Here is a 19,845-nt window from a genome sequence, read left to right on the forward strand (position 1 = left end):
TAAGAAGCAGAGAGTGAGAGTGAGAGGAGGTGGTGCGGTTTCACACCCCGGGGTGGGAAAAACGTGGGCGGGGCCGAGCGACCGCTGACCGACAGTCGCTCACAGGTCCTCCAACTGCGGGAAGGCGAGGGGGCCAATCACCTTCGTCCGCCGCCCGCCCATCAAAACCAATCGGCCAATCGCGGCGAGCCAGGGCGGGCTTGGGGACCGCTGTTGTGGATCCAACGTGGGACTGCGGAGCGATCACCCAGAGGGAGAGAAAAAAAAAAGGAAAAGTAACTTAAGAAAGGAAAAGACTCATGGTGGTGGCGGAGTGCGCTCGGACCGAGCTGGAGGACGTCCTGTCTTCTTAACGAACTAACCCTGGACTGTCCAACTCGTGTGACCGCAAGACTTTTTACACCTGAGGAGACGGACAGTTCGAGAAGGTCTGCAAGCGGCGCTTTGAAAGTTGGATTTGTTCGACCGCAAGCCGTCAAGTGTTGGGACGCGACCCGGGGACCGCGCTGCGTCGACACACACACACCGATGCTTTGGCGGCCGTCCCCGCACGTCATAACTCGCTCATAACACCTCCAAGTCGTGGACGTTTGTCCCGGGACCCGCATTACAGTCGTTTTGCTGACTAATTTGCGTCTTTTTGTTCTTTTTTGAAGCTGCGTAGCGCAACAGTTATTTTATTTTTTATTTTTTTTGGAGAACTGCTTCGCGTTCGTTTCTCCTCCTCCTCCTCTCCTTGTTTTAAACGTTATCTTTTTCTTAAAACATGCCACCTACGGCGGGTTCCCTGACGGCAAGGTGGTGTCTATGAGAAGTCTACCAGTTTCTAAAGTTCGGGCGACTATCCGCGTGACACCTTTGTTTCTTGTCCCAAAGCCCGCGTCGGACTCCCCAACTGGAGAAAGTTGGAGCCCCGAGTCCTCAATGATGGGAGACGCTTCGCTGCCTGACACCTCTCTTTTTTAAAGAGTCCCGACAGAAGAAGAAGAAGAAGAAGAAGAAGAAGAAGAAGAAGAAGAAGCAGAGGAAGACGACGAAGAGGAGACTTAATGCGCTGATTTAAAAGGGCAGGCGAGCCAAATCTCCGCCACTCTCATCCCTCGACACAGAGCGGTGCCAGTTTTGCGGGTGCGAGGAGAGAAGTCATTACTTGTGGATACAAAATGGCGGCGTCCCGGGGACGATTTGGATATGATTGTCGGTGTCTTTATTATTTAATGCTCGCCCTCGAGCTGCTCGTCGGCCACGCATTGGCTTCGGAGCCGCCCTGTGCCCTGAACTGTACCTGCAGCGGAGATTCTGTGGACTGCAGCAGCCTGGGGCTGACGGCTCCGCCTGCACACCTCCCAGTCCGGACCGTTTCCTTGTAAGTAAAACGCGCACCCGTCGCCCCGGTCTCCTGCCTATTTATTGACCGGCCCATAACGGGCGAATGGTGTTAAAATACACAATGAAATAAAAAAAATAAAATAAAAAATAAATAAAATAAAAAGTGAGCAAAAACAATCAAACGAACAAAAATAGTTTGTAGCAGAATCTACGTTCGCCTGTTGAGAGTCGAGGTTTGCAGAAAATGTTTCCCCCAGGTTCTGATTTGAGCGCCCTGAAAACGACGTTAAAATAGGTGTTCAGAATACATTGTGCATCACAAACAAGTGTAATTTACGTCTAAATTATTTACTTCGTTATCATTATTATTACTATTTAATGTCACCCCCCCTTTTATTTGTTGTTGTTGCTGGGAACCCCCGTCCATCCTTCGTGTGACCCCCGCGGCTCGGAGTCACCCACGGGTCCCGCTGCTGCACCCCCACTTGGGCAACTAATGCGCCGACAAACCGCCAAACGCAATTTGATCGCGCACTTTTCTGGCACGTCACGTCGTAACTCGATTAGGATCGTCTGTGCGCGTCGCGGATTAAGTTTTCGTCACCGGCAGACGAAGATAGGAGGATTTCGTCGAAAGCCATTTGTAGAACTCGCGTGTAATTTCCCATTCGGCCCGTGTCATATTGTTGGGAAGTCGACTAAAATAGGCACGGCTGATGATTCGAGACAATTTAGCCTGATTATATATATCCCGTAAAATATGGAGATTTGACACACTTTATTCCCTCACACGCACACAAAGTGCACTTTTCAACAACTTTTATCGTTTTTTTTTTAGAGCCTCTTTGCCTTGATAATCTAAATGTTAATCTTAATCTCACATTTTGGCCACATTAGTTCCCACTTTATAAAATCAAGTTAAAGTTTTTTTAGTGAAGTGTTTTTTTTTAACTTGTTTTTGGTTTCAAACATCTCACTTAACTTCACTTCACAGGTAGTGACTTATCTCTCACCATCTGCCATGTGAAAATAAGTGCCTCCTCGCAGTGTTTGACTGAACAAACTGTTCCCCAGGGGAGAATAAGTAAATAACATGTCATAAGTAATGAACTCCTGCCTCAGTTATTCAAAACAGGGTTTTTTTCTCCCCCCCGCCCCCCCCCCCCCCCCTTCACCTTAATTGCCGTGTAAGAGTTGCCGGCCACAATTTCTCAAATCAGATTTCCCGTAAATTAGGAATGATCCCCGTGAGAGAAGTTGAAACGAGTGGAGCCGTGTCTTGCGGCCCGTGTTAGGAAACTGGCCAGTGTGTGGATGCTTTTTCACAGAGCTTTGTCTAGTGTCTGGGTCACAGAAGAAAGTATTCTTCTTCTTCTTCTTCTTCTTCTTCTTCTTCTTCTTCTTCTTCTTCTTCTTCTTCTTCTTTCACAGCATGTCAAGCTGTATGGTTTAATTTACTGAAAGACAATGTAGTTTTTTTTGTCAAGTCAAGGTGCAGGCTCCCTGGGATGCGTATTGTGCAGTGTGACTTCTGTGTTTTTCTAAGTGGGATATCATGACTTTATAATCAGCATCTGTTTGTGTTGCTCGGAATCTGCAGTTAGACGACGCACACCTCACAACTCTGAGGATTTTCCTGACTCAGAATAGACTTCCAGGAGGTGACGGGGCTCAACAGTATGCCCAGCTTGTCAGAGCAGGCAGGGCCATGTGGCTTCAGATGAAAGATTTTCGACAGGAAAGGAAGTCATTCTTCTGCTTGATGAATTGGCACTTAGCAACGACAGCAATTCCGGTTAACAATTGCTGAATATTTTGTCGATAGCGATTTTCTTTTAGGGGTGCGCTAAGACCTCTTGTTTGGGATTTGGGAAAGGGCACCGATAAATTCTCTCTTTGGGGGAAACCAGACTGCAGTGGCTCCCAGGTTCCAATTTTCGGTGCCTAATCTCCCCCTGGGAAAGGAGGAATGCAACTCTTAAAGAAGAAAAACTCCACAGAAAACACGAATAACAGCAGCACTTGTGCCCGGGAGCCTCGGTCCCCTGAAGCACCACTCGGCCAAGTTCAAGTGCACATGTTGTTTTTCACGCTCGCACCCAGACACGCACTTCCCGTCCGGTCCTCTTGGGAGTGCGGACAATGGCCGAGCACCGTGGGACCAGCGTCCCTCGTGAAAGAGCCGCTCGGGATCTTTTGTCGTGCACGGAGACGTGCAGACAAGACGTTGTCTCGTTCCAAGTCTGCTTCTTTTACATCTGCCGCTCCTTATCAGTTAAGATTTAAGGGCCCGCAATCGCGCTGTTTTTCAAGGGAATGGCTTTATGGCTTCGAATTGTGTTTTCAGACACCTTGGTTGATTATTTCCCAACCACTTGAGATGTTCGCATTGTATTGGCAGTTAGCTCAAAGGGAGGTGGGGGGGCTCTTATCTTACCTCAGGGCCTGTAAAAATGCCAGATTATTTGGTGATAGCGGGACATGTATGGAGACAAGTACCAACAGTTGAACTTTTGGCTCGGTGTCATCTCTCACACCTCTGTTGCGTTCAGATTTTTCCACTCGGCTTTGACAAAACACGGTGAAAGTTGTTGGTCCAAAGTTTTTTCCCCATTTTTTGGTTTTTTTTGATGCACCGCCTGGACACAAGTACACGCTTGACGCCCGCAGGTGTTTACAAACAGATGGTAAACTGTACTTTATGCAAATGACAAAGTGATAAGGAGCGTGTTTGCGTCGCAGTGGAGCAGAGTCGGAGCTTGCTAAGAATGCCTGTGAGTGAAATGAATCCAGCGGGCCGGTTGTCTACCTCCAGGCCTCGGAGCGCTGCACTGCCAGCGCAGCTTCCACCGCCTCTGTTTTGTTTTTTAGCGCGGGGAGGGAGCGGCAGCGACGGCGGTGGCGCTGTCCTCGGGGAGATCAGCGTTTGTTGGTGGTGTGTGTAAACACGGGCATTCCACCCCCCCCTCCTACACCTCCACAAGACGGCGATAAAATCTTTATTAAAAAAAAAAAAAAAAAAAAATCCCTTCAGATTGAAGTGTGACATTTGTTGCGTGATCACAGGCGATTGTAGCTCCTCTGCAAGTTGTGTGAAAGTCTGTTTTCTGCTCTGTTGTCAACACTTTCCGCTGGTTCAATGTGCCAATGATGTCATATGGTAAAGTGGCGTTGAACTGACAGGCCGTCGTGTATACACCTCAGTAGTTCTCTCAGTTCAGAGCAGTGATGTTAACAATCAATCAACTATCGATTCATTGTCGATTAAGAATTAAAAAAAATAAAATAAAAGTTGAAATGTGACCCATTACAAGCCAACTTAAAACCAGATGTTTTTACTGTTCTCTAATGTAAAAATGGGTCACACTGGACCCTCAACATTATTTAAAGGTTAAATAATGCGTTCCTTACACATTTTTCATTGTGAAATTTAGGTTCTGTGGAAAAATCAATCGATTGTTAATCGATCGGCAAGGTCAATCAACAAACGATTAATGAATTAATCAATCATTTGCATCACTAGCTCAGAGGAACTTGTTCCAAAAATGTAAGAAACTCACTCTTGGTCCTGGAATTACGGACAGTCATTATACTTTCTGCAGGAAATTAGAGCGGTGCAGGGTTTATGGGTTTTTGTGTATAAGTTGGTGTGTGTGTGTGTGTGTGTGTGTGTGTGTGTGTGTGTGTGTGTGTGCAGGAAAGAGTCCTAATGCTTCTTACCTAAGGTCCTGATTTTAATTGTCCCCTGGTGAGGTTGCAGTTCTTTAGTGGACTGCAGGAGAGACGTTGCCAGAGGGTCTTTAGTCAAGGTGGACCTTCACCTGAACAAACTAGGGAAGGTCAGAGAGGAAACACCATGAAGTTGATTGAAGACGGCCTTGGAAAAAAAAAAAAAGATGCTGTATTTCACTGCGGTGCCGCATCAACCCCTCTGCTTTACACACATCCTTCACTGTTTTACATTAGAGTCCCCAACATTTGACAGAGTGACCACCACATCTGTCCACTGATCCTGATTGATGAATCGTCTAATAACATTGAAAGCAAGTTTGGACTCACACAGTCACATCTTCCCTCTCAGGAGCGCTGCCTTATCTCATTTGCAGCCATGGTAAAGTGTATAAAAGCACTTTTGCCGGTGTCCCCTCGGGCGTAATGGGGTTTTGCAAGAGAACAAACGCACTAAACATCGCTAATTTAGGCCAAGATTGTTGTGGTTTGAAAGAGATGAGGCCGATAAAATATGGTATTAGTGTGCCAGTGTGACTCTGGCTTTTGCATAGTGGGTTTGTCAGATCCGGCCCGTTTTCTTCTGCTTCTTTGACCAAATGAGACGGCAGCATCGCTGAGCGGCCCCTTCATGCAAAAAACAGCATTTCTCACCGGGTTTCCCAATGTGGTGACCATAATGTTTGGTGCAGACCAAATGTTCTGTTGCAACCAAACCTCAAAGTGTTGCCTCAGACCGTACGGCGCAGCCTGGCTGGTGTGTATAAACCAGACTAACCCCCCCCACCGCCACCCTTCAGAGTTGGTTTTGGCAGCTCGCCGGAGGAAGAGGGTTTGTGTGTCGGTGGTTTTCTCTCCCCGGTGGGACGGCGGGAGGAGGGATGTGGGGGCGGAGCCACCGATCACCTGGCCTGAGGGGGGAACGTGAGGGTAGGTGGCGGGGACATTTTCTGCCTGCTGCATGAAAGTGTTTTGTCAATGTCACGGTCCGCTGCTGCTGCTGCTGCTGCCGCCGCCGCCCTCGGGCTGCTTGGTTAGTTTGCGAAAGTTCTGTCTGCTGGGCCCGAAAGAAGAAAAAAAACCACAACCGCAGTCACACGTTTTAACATGGGGTTGTGTATCGTTGTGTGTTTGTGTATCTAACTGTGCACGGCAACTTTCTTAAAATCCCTATTAATTCATGATCAGTCTGTAGTCGTTTTGGCATCAAAACTACGTATGAACACACATGGAAACATGAAAAATTGTAAAATAACTCAAACGTTTTATATTTCAATTCTTCAAAATAGCCACATTTCATAAAAAGCATATTTAAAGTTATTTAATGATTTTCTTTTGCTGCATAATTGCATATATCTTGCTCATATATTTGATGTCTTCAGTATCTATCTGCAGTGTAGAAAGTTGAAAGAGAAAGATGAAAAAAAAAAGTTGCATGAGAAGGTGTGTTTTTGACTGGTAGTGTCGATGTTTCTAAGTTGGATTCAGTCACCTCATGTTGCAGCAGCACTGAGCTCCAGTAGCCCAGGATGTGGTCGGCTTTGAGGTTTTTCCAGATCTTTCGCCTGACATGAGAGCTGCTTTCGTGTATGGAGCAGGACACCGGATTAGGGTTGACATGGACACAGTGTGCAATATGTTTGTCAGTAACGCACAGTCTCAGGTCTCCCAGGTCAGACGGTTTCTGCCGTGTCCCCGTCACTCTCAGCGTCAACTTGATTGAGGGAATCCCCTTTTGTGTTGTTCAGTTTTGTTTTGTGTTGTTTTGTGAGCGGCGGACCGTCGCGGTCTCACATTCTGTGAACAGGTTCACATCCTCCTTCTCAACAGACCTCAGCCGCTTGTGGTTTCACGAGCGCTTTCAGCCCGCGCAGCCTTGTAATCTTGTGGTAGTCGGAGCGATTACAGCGGCTCGCTGTCGACTCCTCAGCCTTTCGACTCTCGTGTCCTCCCGCCGATCATTTCGGGCCAAACTCGAGCGTTTCGGGGTGATGTTATCGTCAGGCCCGGTACGTTGATCGCCAGCCCTCTGTTTTCAGGCCGCCTGGTGTGAAAAAGTGCTGGTAGCGGCTTCCTGCAGCAGGCTCTTCTTTTAGCAAGCGATCCTCTCCACCGCTTCGACCCGATGCGTACAGAACGCCGGCCGTGGATAAGCTGCAAGGTGACGGCCGCTCACTTGAAATGAAGTGTGACGGCGACATCACGGAGGAGACGGAGGAGATAAGGAATGAGCCTGTAACGACAATCAAACACCTGCTGCCACAAATCACAGCGCAGGGGAACCGATGGCGACGAGCCGCCTGTTGGTGAAGACACTCCTGGGTTTATTTTTCCTTTTTCTTATTTGCCGGGTGTCTAAGAAAGTGAGCGTGATCGACGAACATCTGCCAAGAGTTTGGAAATCTGGGGAAGATGTTGGGGAATAAAGTGTGACTCGCTGGAGAAGGAAAAAACCAGCAGCTCTGTCTAGACAGCAGCACATTCATGTGCAATCACGCACCTAGTTGGTGAAGATAGGAGTGTTTGCTGAATTGATTTTTCTTTTTTCGTTGTTGATGATAATGACTTTAATGGTGCTCACCGGCTGTATGTTGTTTCAGTTGCTTTACAGTTCATTGCTGAGACAATAGCAGCGCTGAAGAGGCCACACTTCAGCTTTTAAATTCCCGCAGGTTTTAGAGGGAGCCGCTCGTTTCCTCTCACCCACAATCAAGTAACGAGATGCGATTAGTGAAACTCGCATACGTCCACTCGGAACACATGCAAGCAGTGTGTTTTACCCCCCCTCCCCGACTCCCACCACTCCCCCACCCGGTCCAGCAGGCTGACGTCGTTTCGACTCGGGCCGCAAGTTCAGGCAGCACCTCGGGGCGAGCGGAGGCGCCCTCTCTCCCCCTGCGTTGACCTTCCCCTCTGCTTCCAGCGCCCCGCTTCAACTCCAGCCTCCAACCTCCAAGCAGCTCCGTGAAGAATGACGGGCCCACATGGGCCCAAGATGTTGGGGCCGCCTTCCTGAGTCGGAAAACTTCAGAGGGTCGAGTCACGCTTGTAGTTGGGAAAAAAAGGAGAAGAAAAAGGGAGCAATTTCTTTGTCGGGTTTGTCTATGTTTGTGTGTGTGTGTGACTTTGTGTGTGTGTGCGTGTGTGCGTGTGTGTGCAGTGCAAATAATGGAACATGCAGATTTCTATCAGCGCCACATCCTCTGTCATCTTTGCTGGCCGGCGCGGCTACCAGAGATTTCGTGCGTGTGTGTTTTTTGTTCCTGCGCTCAGATGTGAAGTCGTGCTCACACTTATCGCTCACTGTTTCAGATCCCGCTGGTCGGCCCAGTGCTTTTTAACCCTCCACAGGGTTGATAAGATACCAGCTTTTGTTCTGCCTGCTTCCTTCCTCTGTTTGACTGCTGTGTAAAATGGTGGCCTGGGGCTGGTGTTAGCCTTGTGTACACTCTCACTGCAGTTGCCTGGCTATAAACTGGCCTTAATGACAGGAAGACTCTGTGCGTGTGTGTGTGTGTGTGTGTGCGAGCGTCTGGCAGTCAGACACTCAGGTTATTATTTGACCAGTTTAATAACGCTCTGAATTCGAGCACATTAAAGGCCCTTTGGCTCTCAGGCCGCCTGCAGGAGGCTCATCACTGACATCACTTTACATTTGGTGGTGCGAGCGAAGTTCACGCTGCATTTATCTGCGATAGAGACGGCAAAGATAACCGACGATGATGTACGTCCCACCCCCCCATCCCCCGTCTGGCCCCCGCGCTCTCCTTGCCTCCCCAAACACTGTCTTGTTTGCCGACTCGGATGGTGTCATGGGTTATGACATCACTCCCGGGTTCCCCCTAACTCCCGCAGAAAGAATAACAGATATTTTTTAGGGCCTTTTAATGAGTTTTATATGTCGGGATGAACGATACGGCACAGCGAGGTTGGCCGACCAGAGTAAATGCGGTCATAAAGTCGTATTTGTCGGCAAATCATGAAAAAAGATGCTGGTGGACAGCCACCAATTGATGCTGCTCGAGCGAGTGAACTGCTGATGAGCTGTTGTTCACTCTTTTCTTTTCTTTTACAGTGATTTACTTTAACCAGGAGCCTCTGAGCAACAGGTTGTGTTTCTTCTTTTTGGAATGTTGTGGCTTTGCAGCCTCGGGAAGTTGCGGTTTCATGAGCACGTCACCATTTAATTTACGAGTTTTTATACGACAGAGCAAATTTAGCACATTCCTCAAATGCGCGCACCTGGAGCAAGTGCACAAGACGCAGTTCTAAATGAGCGGCAGCCTCCGAAAGGCCTGGCGTTGTTAGTCAGAGGGGAGCGGTCTCGTTTTCAGCCCCGTGGTTTCCCATAGGCTCATCTATTTGTGGTGGCAGGATATCAGCCCCGCCCACATTCACTTTCTGTTTATAGAGCCGCTCTGTTTCCCACTCGCAGATGCGTAATGTGTAATCAGGTGATCGGTTTTGTCTTTTTATAGATTTATTTTCTTGCATAAGCAGCCGAGGCTGTAAGGGATCAGTGTGGAAGAGGACTCGGGCCACGAGACAGAAATGTTACAGGGAGGAGATTTTTACTGAAGTTTTCATTTTGAGTTTTAACTCGAAATTTAGTGAAAAAGGTTGACGTAAGAAAAGACAAAATTTCGTGAATAAAGTCGACGTTAAAAAAAGAAGAAATTTCGTGACTAAAGTAGAAATTTCATTAATAACGTCGACGCATATAAAGTGGCGAATAGACTGGATAGACGGTGGATTAACCCAGTCACCCACAGTAACCAGTAAACTGACGAAAACAGAAGCACTCCAATAGACTCGCGCGCAGAGCCTTTCGGCTTTATTGTCGACTTTTACTACTTTGCTTTACTTACTTCACGTTGAGAATAATAGCAACATTTAGTCACAAAGTTTTGTCTTTTCTACATCAACTCTATTCTCGAAATTTCGACTGTGATCTCGAAATTTCAGCGCCACCTACCTTTCAACATTCTCAAATTGGAAACTTGAAACCCTAACCCTAATGGGTAGCTGATGTACAGAAGAGGGCTTCTGTGGATCAGCTACCCAGCGGCCCGTGACTCAGTGTGATTGTTGATCGGTGGCCGAATATTGATGTCTGATGCCAAAGCTGGGTTCGCCGTTATCTGTCTGCTTTTACTGATTGAAGCAAAAAATCTTTCAGCATCTGCTCGCCTTTGTGTCGACTTTTTTTTAATTTTTTTTTCTTTTGGGCCAAACTTGACAAACCTCAACGCTGGAGATCCCTGCGTGGCAAAACTCCTGAAGAACCTGCATTGTTGCACGGTCGCTGTCTGGAAAGCATTAAGCTCCTTCAGCTCCAGTCCCGTCTCTCTCCTCCCCTCCCCTCGCCGCTCCTCTCCTCCCGCAGGAGACTGGGAGTGGTAGGTGGAAGGGAGCGGAGCGCGTCTTATCACACTCACCTCGTACAGTAGGTGCTAAAATGTTGTGAAACTTATCTAATCTGATGTCGCGGAGAAATAAATCTGGCGGAATGAGATGGCCAGAAGTAGACTCAGTTGTGTAAACGCCGTAGATGACCGAGAGAAGGCGCACGCGGCGGAGAAAAAGGACGACTTTGGTCTGGCCCTCTGAAGCGTGATATCTTTCTTTCTTCTTTTCATCCAGTTTTTTTTTTTATCCCAACCTTTGACATTCCTGCCTCTAAACGTGCATTCCCAACCTCCCGCCTCTGTAAAAATCCCAAATATCTTGTTTTTCGTCGGCTTGCCGGTGGAAGATTCTTTCAGGGCGTCAAGTTTGGCCAGTTGCTTTTTAAATATTTGTCCCCCCCAGATGTTAGCACTCACCCGAGTTGGCCTTCAAAGGGCTTCGTGTGTGCTGGCTGAATGTGCGTACCTCCAGGGTGGGGGAGGGATGGGCTCCTCTCACAGTCACCTTAACGAGGTAATTGCCTCCCGTCGCAGGAGACGCTGGCAATCCAGCCATCGGTGTGTCCGCAACGGGTGGGCGGGCCCCCAATGAATCCAGCGAAGGAGCGCAGACACGCCTCCTCGTTAGGCCTGAGCCCAGAGGGCAGGCACAAGCTCTGCTATTATCTCTTCAAACACACACACATGGGGAAGAAAGCTCCGGGGAGGGAGACCATCATTATCTGCAATCAAGCACAAAAGACAAGAAAGGGAAATCTGTCACATCGGGCTCAGATAGAGATTGATGGCAATAAATAGTGTGTAAACAGCAGCCGTCACCCACCGCTCAGTGTGTAATAACAGTCCTTTTGTCACGGCCTGCGAGACTCTCACTGCCTCCTGCCTGTTAAATAAAATAAGTCAGCAGCTCGTGGCGGCAGCCTACAGTTCAGACCCCGACCGCAGCGAGCCCCTGCCGCCACCAGGGTCTTAGAAAGCAGTTTGTCGTGTGGCAGAACCATCATTTCACTTTGGTGGTCTTTGTTTTTTTAAGGTCGTGGGAAACCAGAGTCGGAACTACATTGAATTCCCATGAATTGCCCGGTCAGTCGTGAGCTCTATTTTTCCAAGTTATTTTAAGCTTCCCAAGGTGTTTAATTCTCTTATCTAACTTCAAGTCATGTAAGTTGTTGCCATGATGCCAGTCTAGTGCAAAGATATGCAGGAACTTGTTGCTTCATTGCCCCTACGCGCCCAGCCGGTCTCCCAGGTCAGCTGACCAGCTGCTCCCGAGGGTTCCTCTAAACCAGGCTGAAGCTCAGACGGCACCGAGCATTCTCTGCTGCCGCCCCAAAGCTTGAGCCTTTGCGTCGTCTCCTGGGATGCAAGAGGTTCTTCTTCCCCGGCCCGTCGTCCGTTGTCGGGTTTTCACCAAGAGCCTCAGTCCAGTGATGTCTGCACCCGACGACAAACAAACAAACCCACATAAAACCTCTGAGAAACGGCCGTCTGCGAAACATTCCTCCACCGTCTCTCACGTCCGGACGGAGGGGTGGAGGGGTGGAGGGATGGAGGGACGGGGGAGGAGGCGCGAGGCGGGCGGCTCGGAGCTGTGGGCTCCCTTTGTCTGGCCTGGCATGACCCCAGCCCCCTCCCACCAGCGCCACCACACCAACACCAGTGTCAGTGCAGCAGCCTGCGCTCTGCCAAAAGGCCGGCTGCATGCCAGCCATGTGGGAGGGGTGTGTGTGTGTGTGTGTGTGTGTGTGTGTGTTTGTGTGTGTGTGACAGGGATATAGCACTTGTTCACGAGAGGAATACATTTGGTTCGTTACGGCGTGGGAAGCTCATTCACCGATGCATATGTGTCCTTGACACACACACACACACACACACACACACACACACACACACACACACACACACACACACACACACACAGACTGGCACTCCGGCTCTGTGACGGCAGTAATACTATATCGCAGGACAAATTGCGCTAATAAGCCTCGGTTGCAAGTCAAGTGGCGGCTATTAAATACACTGTTAGGCCGAAAGTGCCAATTGACTGCAGCAGATGAATAGGCTGCGGGATGTGTTTGGAAACCCAGCCCGGGCGCAGCCACTCTGTATTGACCGTATTGATCGGGCCCCTCTTGAAAAGGCCAGCTGATGTACTGCAGGGCGGCTGCTCAGCACTGAGCGATGCCAGTGTTTGTCAAACTGGACGGACAATTGCCGCGATGGATCGGAGCCCTTATTTTAACTGCCCAACAATTTCTGGGAGTGTGTGATCTGTGTGAGCCCTTTTCAGAAAGTGAAGGCAATAACAGAATGATAAAATAAAATCACTCACGACTGAAAAACAGACATTTTGTAATTAAAATCAAATTTTAAGCTGATACCTCAGAGGGACTGGCCAGGTGCTGGCTCCGCCCTCTGAGACCGCCTCGTTCTTGTCCCATTCAAAAAATATGGAAGGTCATCAGTTGGATGTATTATAACAAACTGGATACCGGACTGGTAATACAACGGCTTGCCGATTTTTCCCAGTGGCCACTCGAGTCAAAAAAAGCATTTTTCCCATAGACTGCAATACCAAAATAAAGGCCTTTAAAACGGCTGCGAGGACGACTGTGACCTGAAACGTGATTCATAGTAGATTTTCCTAGATTTTTCAGTTATGGTCTTTTTATGGCTAAAAAGATGCTACTTCCTTCTTTTTTTTTCCAGAAATCTCGGCCACAACAAACTGACCACCATCGACAGCCACCTCTTCGACAACCTTCCCAACCTGAGAGAGCTGTAAGTAAAACTCACTCCATGAAAACAACAAGCTGATTCAACCATTGACGCAATCGAGATCCTGCAATCCTTCCGAAGGAGTCCGACCTCCCTCCTCCATTGTTCCCGTTCGCTTCCGATCCACCCCACGTCGGCGGCGTCGGCGGTGACACAGTGTCATCGGTCGAGTCCTTCCCTTCCCTTCGCCAGTAGCATCCAGCCGTGTGTCGCCTTGAACCGGCTCCAATTGAGAATAAAGTGGCGGTTTTCTATATTAAGCCTCCCTCCACCACCCGATACTGTAGCCAACGCTGGCCTTGTAAATATTTTATATGGTGAGGAGAGGTCCTGGCTCTGTGTCACTCAGCACTGGTAAACACACACACACACACACACACACACACACACACACACACACACACACACACACACACACACACACACAAGGTAACGGATGATACACACGCTGGTGACATCTCTGGCAGGCAGGCCAGCTAGTCATACGCTCCTGGACATCTGTTTTACTCCCGTGTTATTTTTGGTTGATTGTGGAATGACCTGCTGCTTGTTCACCCGGCAGACATGACAAGTTGCAAATTTAATCTTCTGATTCATGCAAATGATTACATCCGGAAATTCCTTTTGGTGAAGAACAAGGTTCCGTTGCAGTCTCTCTAGCGGCGTTTTCATTAGGCCTTGAATTGCGCAAAACCAAATTATCGCAATAGAAATCTGGTAATGGAAACTTTGGAAAACTTCCTAAATATGACTAGAAGGTTTTTACGCTGCCATGAGGTGCTTTTTCAGACGTATCGATGGATCGCATTTCCACGTCTGAGTTGTTTTGTTTTTTTCGGAAAAGGCTAAGAAAAAAAAAAAGAAAAAAAAAATCTATATTTACTCGGCGCTCAGCTGTGACATGTTCAACGGCCGTGCTAAGTCACTGAACCTCTTCTCTTTGTTTTCCCTCTTTCAGGGCACGGCTTTGTTTTCTAACCTCTTTTCTGTGTTTGTTTGCCACTTCTCAGACGGCTGGACCACAATGAGCTGACCTCCATACCACAGTTTGGAGAGGCCGCCTCCAAGATTGCGTCGCTCTACCTGTGAGTATCCCCGTGCTGCGCCGCCTTCGAGGCCCAGCGTGAGACAATCAGAGAGATCTATTGACACAGACTCAGCTCTCACCTGCTCATAAAAGCTGTATTAAGCTATATTTAGCTATATTAAGCAACCGCGTTTGTGCTGTTGCCCAGATGGGTTGGTCTGCTCCGAGTTTCTGGATTTCACGCTGACGTCCCAGCTGGTAGACGACGATGATGAGAAAACAGGGATTATAATGGAGATTGTTCGCGCCGTGCCTGCTGACCGTTACATGCTTTTAAAACTTACACACACTGGGCCTTGAGAGTGGAACTATTTCCAAGGGGCTCTGTTGCTCCGTTACTGGGTCAGCTGTCCCCTTTGAAATGCTCCTGAAATAGACTCTGTGTGTCTGTGTAAGATCCACACACCTTTCTTTTTTCTGCTACTACGACATGAATCCAGCGAGGCAAACGTTTAAAATCGAGTCAACGTCCAGCAAAAGAAGAGAGAAGAAAAGAAGAGAGGTGATTTTGCGTGCGTGGCAGGAATATGTTCCGCGGGCCTTGTTAGCGTGAAGCTCTGGCCTGCAGCGAGCGGCGCTGGCTGCCTGGAATGTCAGCTTGTATACGGTTCAATCTTGCCTGCTCCCTGTTGTGAAACTGTGCCTGTGGGGACTGGCTGCATCGACTCTCGCCGGAGATTTATTGCCCTATTTGGGAAAAGCGTGTGTGCGCTTGTGGGGTCCAGCGACGGTCAAACTTTTTTTTGACAGCGTTTGGTGGCAAAACTGGAAGCGAGTCGTGAGACGTTTCAGACGGCGCTCCGGCGTCTTTGTATCGAAAAGCAGCGTTTGAGTATCGTAAGGGTTTTGGATCCCCTTCCAGTCCGCTGAGGGCCGACTGGGGACGAGCCAGCGCCTCATAAATGGCTTCACACTCGTATTTGGAGTCTTCGAAAAAAAACATCCTGGTGTCAAAAGGAATGCGAGGCACTCGAGGCAAATGCGGTTTTAACGACAGGTTGTCTGAGGTTAGACCAAATTAAACCCAATATAAATACCCTGGGGGCCGCAGGCGAAATTTGAATCTCGCATTTAAATTCTGATACGCGCACACACGCACAGAAACTTGTAAAAACGGCGAGTGGGGATCCGCCCAGTCGGCCCCGCCGGGTGTTACGGTGCGCTGCGGCTCCCCGCCCTCGTTGTGACCGGAGGACGTTGTGCCGTCTCGCTCAACCTGAAAGGAAAACTGTGCACACGTCGGCCCGAGCAGGCGGGCTCTGCACCCAACCGGAACCACATCGACGCTGCGTTTACTCTCGTGGCGTCGCCTCCTGCTCGCTGACTGCACAGGGGCGCAAGTTTCCCATAACACCCGTCACGGTCGTGACATTGCAAGTATTGAGCCGTGTGGGAGTCCCGCCTCTCTCCCACTTCCCCCGCCGCCGCCGCGGCAGGCCTCTTCTCTCTGCTGCTGGTAGCGTTCTGTGGGATCATGAGTCACGTTTCCAGCAGGTCTGAGGTGTTATTCTGCGTACCGTCCACCCATTTTTTTCTGTCGTGATACAAACCAGATCCGGAGTGGGTTCACCTTTAGTTGCACAAGCAGCAGCGAGGCTCGCGAAGCCTGCCTCTCCAAATGATCGGGGGAGTCTTTTTTTGGCCTGTTGCTAGGGGGAGGCCTAGTGGGAGTCGAGGCCGGAGGGAGGGTGAGAGAGAGGGAGGGGTGGATGGAGGGAGGGAGGGAGGGAGGGAGAGAGGGAAGGATCTCGGCTAAGCCACGCAGCTGAAGCGCAAAAAGCCTGCGGAGCGCCCTGCAGCTGCAGCCGTCACTCAGACGGCGGCACATAGTAAAATGGGTGGGGTGGGGGGGCGGCGGGTGAGGGGGTGATAAAATAAGGAAGGTAGGTGGCGGGAGAGGGGGAGTGCCGCTGTGACGACACGGAAGCGGTGAGAGAGTCGGCACGTGGAGGAGGAGACAATTCAATTCAAATGTCTGAATCCGTGTTTGCGTGTCCGCAGTCGACCACAATAGCTGCGTTTTCATCACCCCTAGAATTTCGCAAAACCTGAATATCGCAATAAAACGCTGGTCATGGAACCACCTAAAACTCTCTAAAAGGTTTCGACGCTTCCACGTATCCACATAGAGGTATATCGCAAAAGTGTCATGGAAGCACTTTTCTTTTTTTTTTTTTAAGCATTTACACGTCAGCAGACGTGACGTACGGGGTCACGTGACCAGTTCACTTCAGGTGAAAATGGCGCGTTAAGTTTGGACGGAGGAGGAGACGGAATATTTTTTTTTACAAGCAATCAAAGAGAAAAATACAACAACCATTCTTGACAGCAAACAAACGCAAAGAAACAAAAGCAAACATAATTCTACGAGCAAACGAGAATTACGAGAATTCTCCCTGGACGACATTTTACGAGAATTATGGCTTATGAGCTTCACACCGTTCAATAGAAACCCCTGCAAATCGCAATCGTGCTTTGTCGAAATTTTAGAAATATTGCTTTCATTTTGCGACAAACTGTCACGGAAACGCAGCTTCTGATGTCTACACACAACAGGGGAAGAAAAACTCACGTATAACTATTTCAATACCTAATTTATTCAGGCATCACGAGATTAATAGAAGGCACCTGTGGCCTCTACAATTAGCCATTGGCTTGCAGACATTCATGTGTACGGTGAACTGCTCGTTTGTTACCTCAACACTTGTTGCTGCTACATTCCTGAGGGTAATGCCCTCTGTTGGGAAAACATCGTACAACAGTACACAGTGTTATCGTAATTTGATCAAACTAAGGTATCTAAATGTATAGAAGCGCTTGTAAAAAATTAAATATTTATGCAAGTATCTTCTTTTCCTGATGTGTGTATACATTATTTTGGGTGACTCTGTACTTTCCCAGGAATCTGTCCAGCGTAGATGAGTAGCCTGGCTCAGGCACACGGAAAACATTTCCCCTCCAAAATCCTTTTGGATTTATCTTGCGTACCCGCCCGATAAAAGAGCCTGTAGGAAGTGTTTGGAAGAGGGAGGCAAAGGTGATCCAGCGAAACCGTTGCCCAGATTGCGCCACGTCGGCGGTGAAAGAGTGGTGTATTACGTCCTCCGTCCTGCCGTCTAGTTCTGGTAGAACCGCCGACGAGGAGTCAGCCGTCCTTTCTTTCTCTTGTCCGACGTGTTAAGAGCGTCTGTTGGACGCTGGCGAGACGGACGAGCCGGCGATCCAGCTGCTGGGTGAGGTTCAGCAATCGGTCCGGGCTCTGCGAAAAGCTTGAGTTACATTGGTTGGTGTTGCGCCATAAAGCGCTGCTGCTGCTGCTGCTGCTGCTGCTGCTGCTGCATCCAGCATGTGTTGCAGGCGGTGGGGGATGGGAAAGAAACTGCAGCAGATTCCAAAGTTTCCTCCTGATGAGCTCATGTTTGGAGGACATGTTGGAGGAGTTCACGTGTAGCTGAGAGGGCCGAAGACGGATGTGTTCTTCTCTTTCTCTTATCACGGGGGAAAACGTGTCTGGAGCAGCTTCTGTAATTCACAAGAACCTCTCTGCTGCTGCTGCTGCTGCTGCTGCTGCTGCTGCAGTGGAGACTTCTGATTTGGTTGGCAACAATGGAGCTTTGACTCTTTTCTTATCACACCTAAAGCTCGCCGGCTCACCTGCCTCGACCACTTTGCATATCGCGGCGCTCCCATCATCACGGCCCTGCAGGACCACCTGGAAATAAAGAGACAAAATATGCGTTGAAAAAGCACAGCGTCAACTCGAACCCGCACACTCCCGTCAACAGCTGAGCCCGGCCGCCGCTGGATCTCCTGAAATAATTCCCCTTTTGTCGAGAGCCGCCGGGCCGGACGGGGAGAGTCGGGCCGAACCAACACCGCCGACAAAGGAAGAATGGGCCTTCCAGTGTAAACCACCGGTGCACAGTTTATTTATTTTTCAACACATCAAAAGACGTGTCAGAAAGAAGCGAAGTCACCACGATCAGACGCTCAATGAGGCACGTTGACGAGATTTGGAATTAAGTGGAACGGAGGCCGATGAGGCCGGCGGCGCGACTTCAAAAAGAAAGAAGGAGTTTGAGAACCGTCCTGCCTGTCAGATAATCGCATTTATTCATTCATTCATTCATTTATTTACACAAACGCTACCATTGTGGACTTCAAACGGCCGCAGACTTTATATCTGCCGCTCACGCAAACTCTCTCACACACACACACACACACACACACACACACACACACACACACACACACACAGCTGCGCAGCTCCGGAGCGGTGGAAGTGGAGTCGGGCGAGCGAGAGCGAGTGAGAGAGGTCAGCCTCTCCCCACCAAGTTGAGACCGGCCATTTTTTTTTTCCCCTAGCAGAGGTCACCAGCTGTTGACCCCCGCTATCCCCTCACCCCTCACCCATTCCCTCCCCGTGAGCCTGTTGGCCCAGCCGCTCTGCAGCCACTGTCTGTTCCTCCGGCCCATTTGTGGCTTTGTGTGTGTGTGTGTGTGTGTGTGTGTGTGTGTGTGTGCGCAGGCTCGCCAAGGCCTTGCTTTGCTTGTGTGGCTTGTCTTTAACGATTTCTTCCACTGTTTATTCAGGTGGGCCACTGCGGTGTGAGTATGTGTGTCCATCTGCCGACTGAAGTCGGGCCTAGGAAGTCCTTTTTTTTCCTTCCCCTCCCTAAAATTCCGTTTTTTAGTTTCGAGAAATTGGGATTCCTTCTGTCTCTCTCTCTCTCTCTCTCTCTGTCTCTCTCATTTAAAAAAAAAAAAAACTAAACAAAAGCAACTCTCATGGTTAATTTTCCCCCAGCGGTGTGCGTGCAACACGATGCCCTCCTTGTTTATTTGTCAGCGCGGCCTTCAGACTGTGAGAGGAAAAACTTTGGGACGCTTCCAAATGGCGTTACGTGTGCGGAGTTTGAAATGCCGCACATCACCTGACACATAGAACTTGTTTGGCAGCGGCGCTGCTCTGTGTTGCGGAGGAAAGGAACAATTGAGTGGCTTGTCGGGGGCGGTGGGGGTGGAGGGTCTGGGGGTGGGTGGGGTGCGGGAGTGTTGGTGAAGTCATGCAGGGCAGCCGATCCGTTGTATTATCATCCCCCCCCCCACACCCCACACACACACACACATACATTAATATTCTCCCTGGGAATGATGTTCCTCTTGAAAACAGAGCTCCAGCCAACTCCTGGTGCAGGGTTGAACAATTCGTCCACCATGGATCGCGGTTCGACTCTTCAGTCGCAGTAATGGTACAAGTCAGGAGGCACTGGCCTCACCCCACCAGCGGGGGCGCCACCAATATCATTTCCATGACCCCTAGAACGCAAAAGTGTCATGGAAACACTTTTTTCGCATTTACACGTCAGCGGACGTGACGTACGTGGTCACGTGACCAGCTCACTTCAAGTGAAAATGCAAAATGTCTTTGTGACCTCGTCAAAGTGGGGTCTCGCGGGACGAGATTTTACCAGAATTACAACTTAAACGTAATGGAAACGCAGCTACTGTGAA

At 49.3% G+C, this 19,845-nt stretch overlaps 1 protein-coding gene across 1 annotated transcript in view; it reads left to right on the plus strand.

Annotated features, from left to right (window-relative positions):
* The first annotated feature begins 239 nt into the window (after window positions 1-239).
* Window positions 240-19,845, plus strand: part of lrig1 (leucine-rich repeats and immunoglobulin-like domains 1) — a 40,578-nt gene continuing 20,972 nt past the window's right edge. Inside the window, exons 1-3 of the mRNA XM_076014253.1 lie at window positions 240-1,366; window positions 13,176-13,247; window positions 14,255-14,329. Coding sequence (XP_075870368.1) covers window positions 1,164-1,366; window positions 13,176-13,247; window positions 14,255-14,329 — 350 coding nt within the window. The 5' untranslated portion in view covers window positions 240-1,163. The remainder of the gene's footprint in view (window positions 1,367-13,175; window positions 13,248-14,254; window positions 14,330-19,845) is intronic.

This window comes from Nelusetta ayraudi, unplaced genomic scaffold (assembly GCF_046127955.1).
Source record: "Nelusetta ayraudi isolate G7.1 ecotype Tasmania unplaced genomic scaffold, CSIRO-AGI_Nayr_v1 ptg000168l, whole genome shotgun sequence".
Taxonomy (NCBI): domain Eukaryota; kingdom Metazoa; phylum Chordata; class Actinopteri; order Tetraodontiformes; family Monacanthidae; genus Nelusetta; species Nelusetta ayraudi.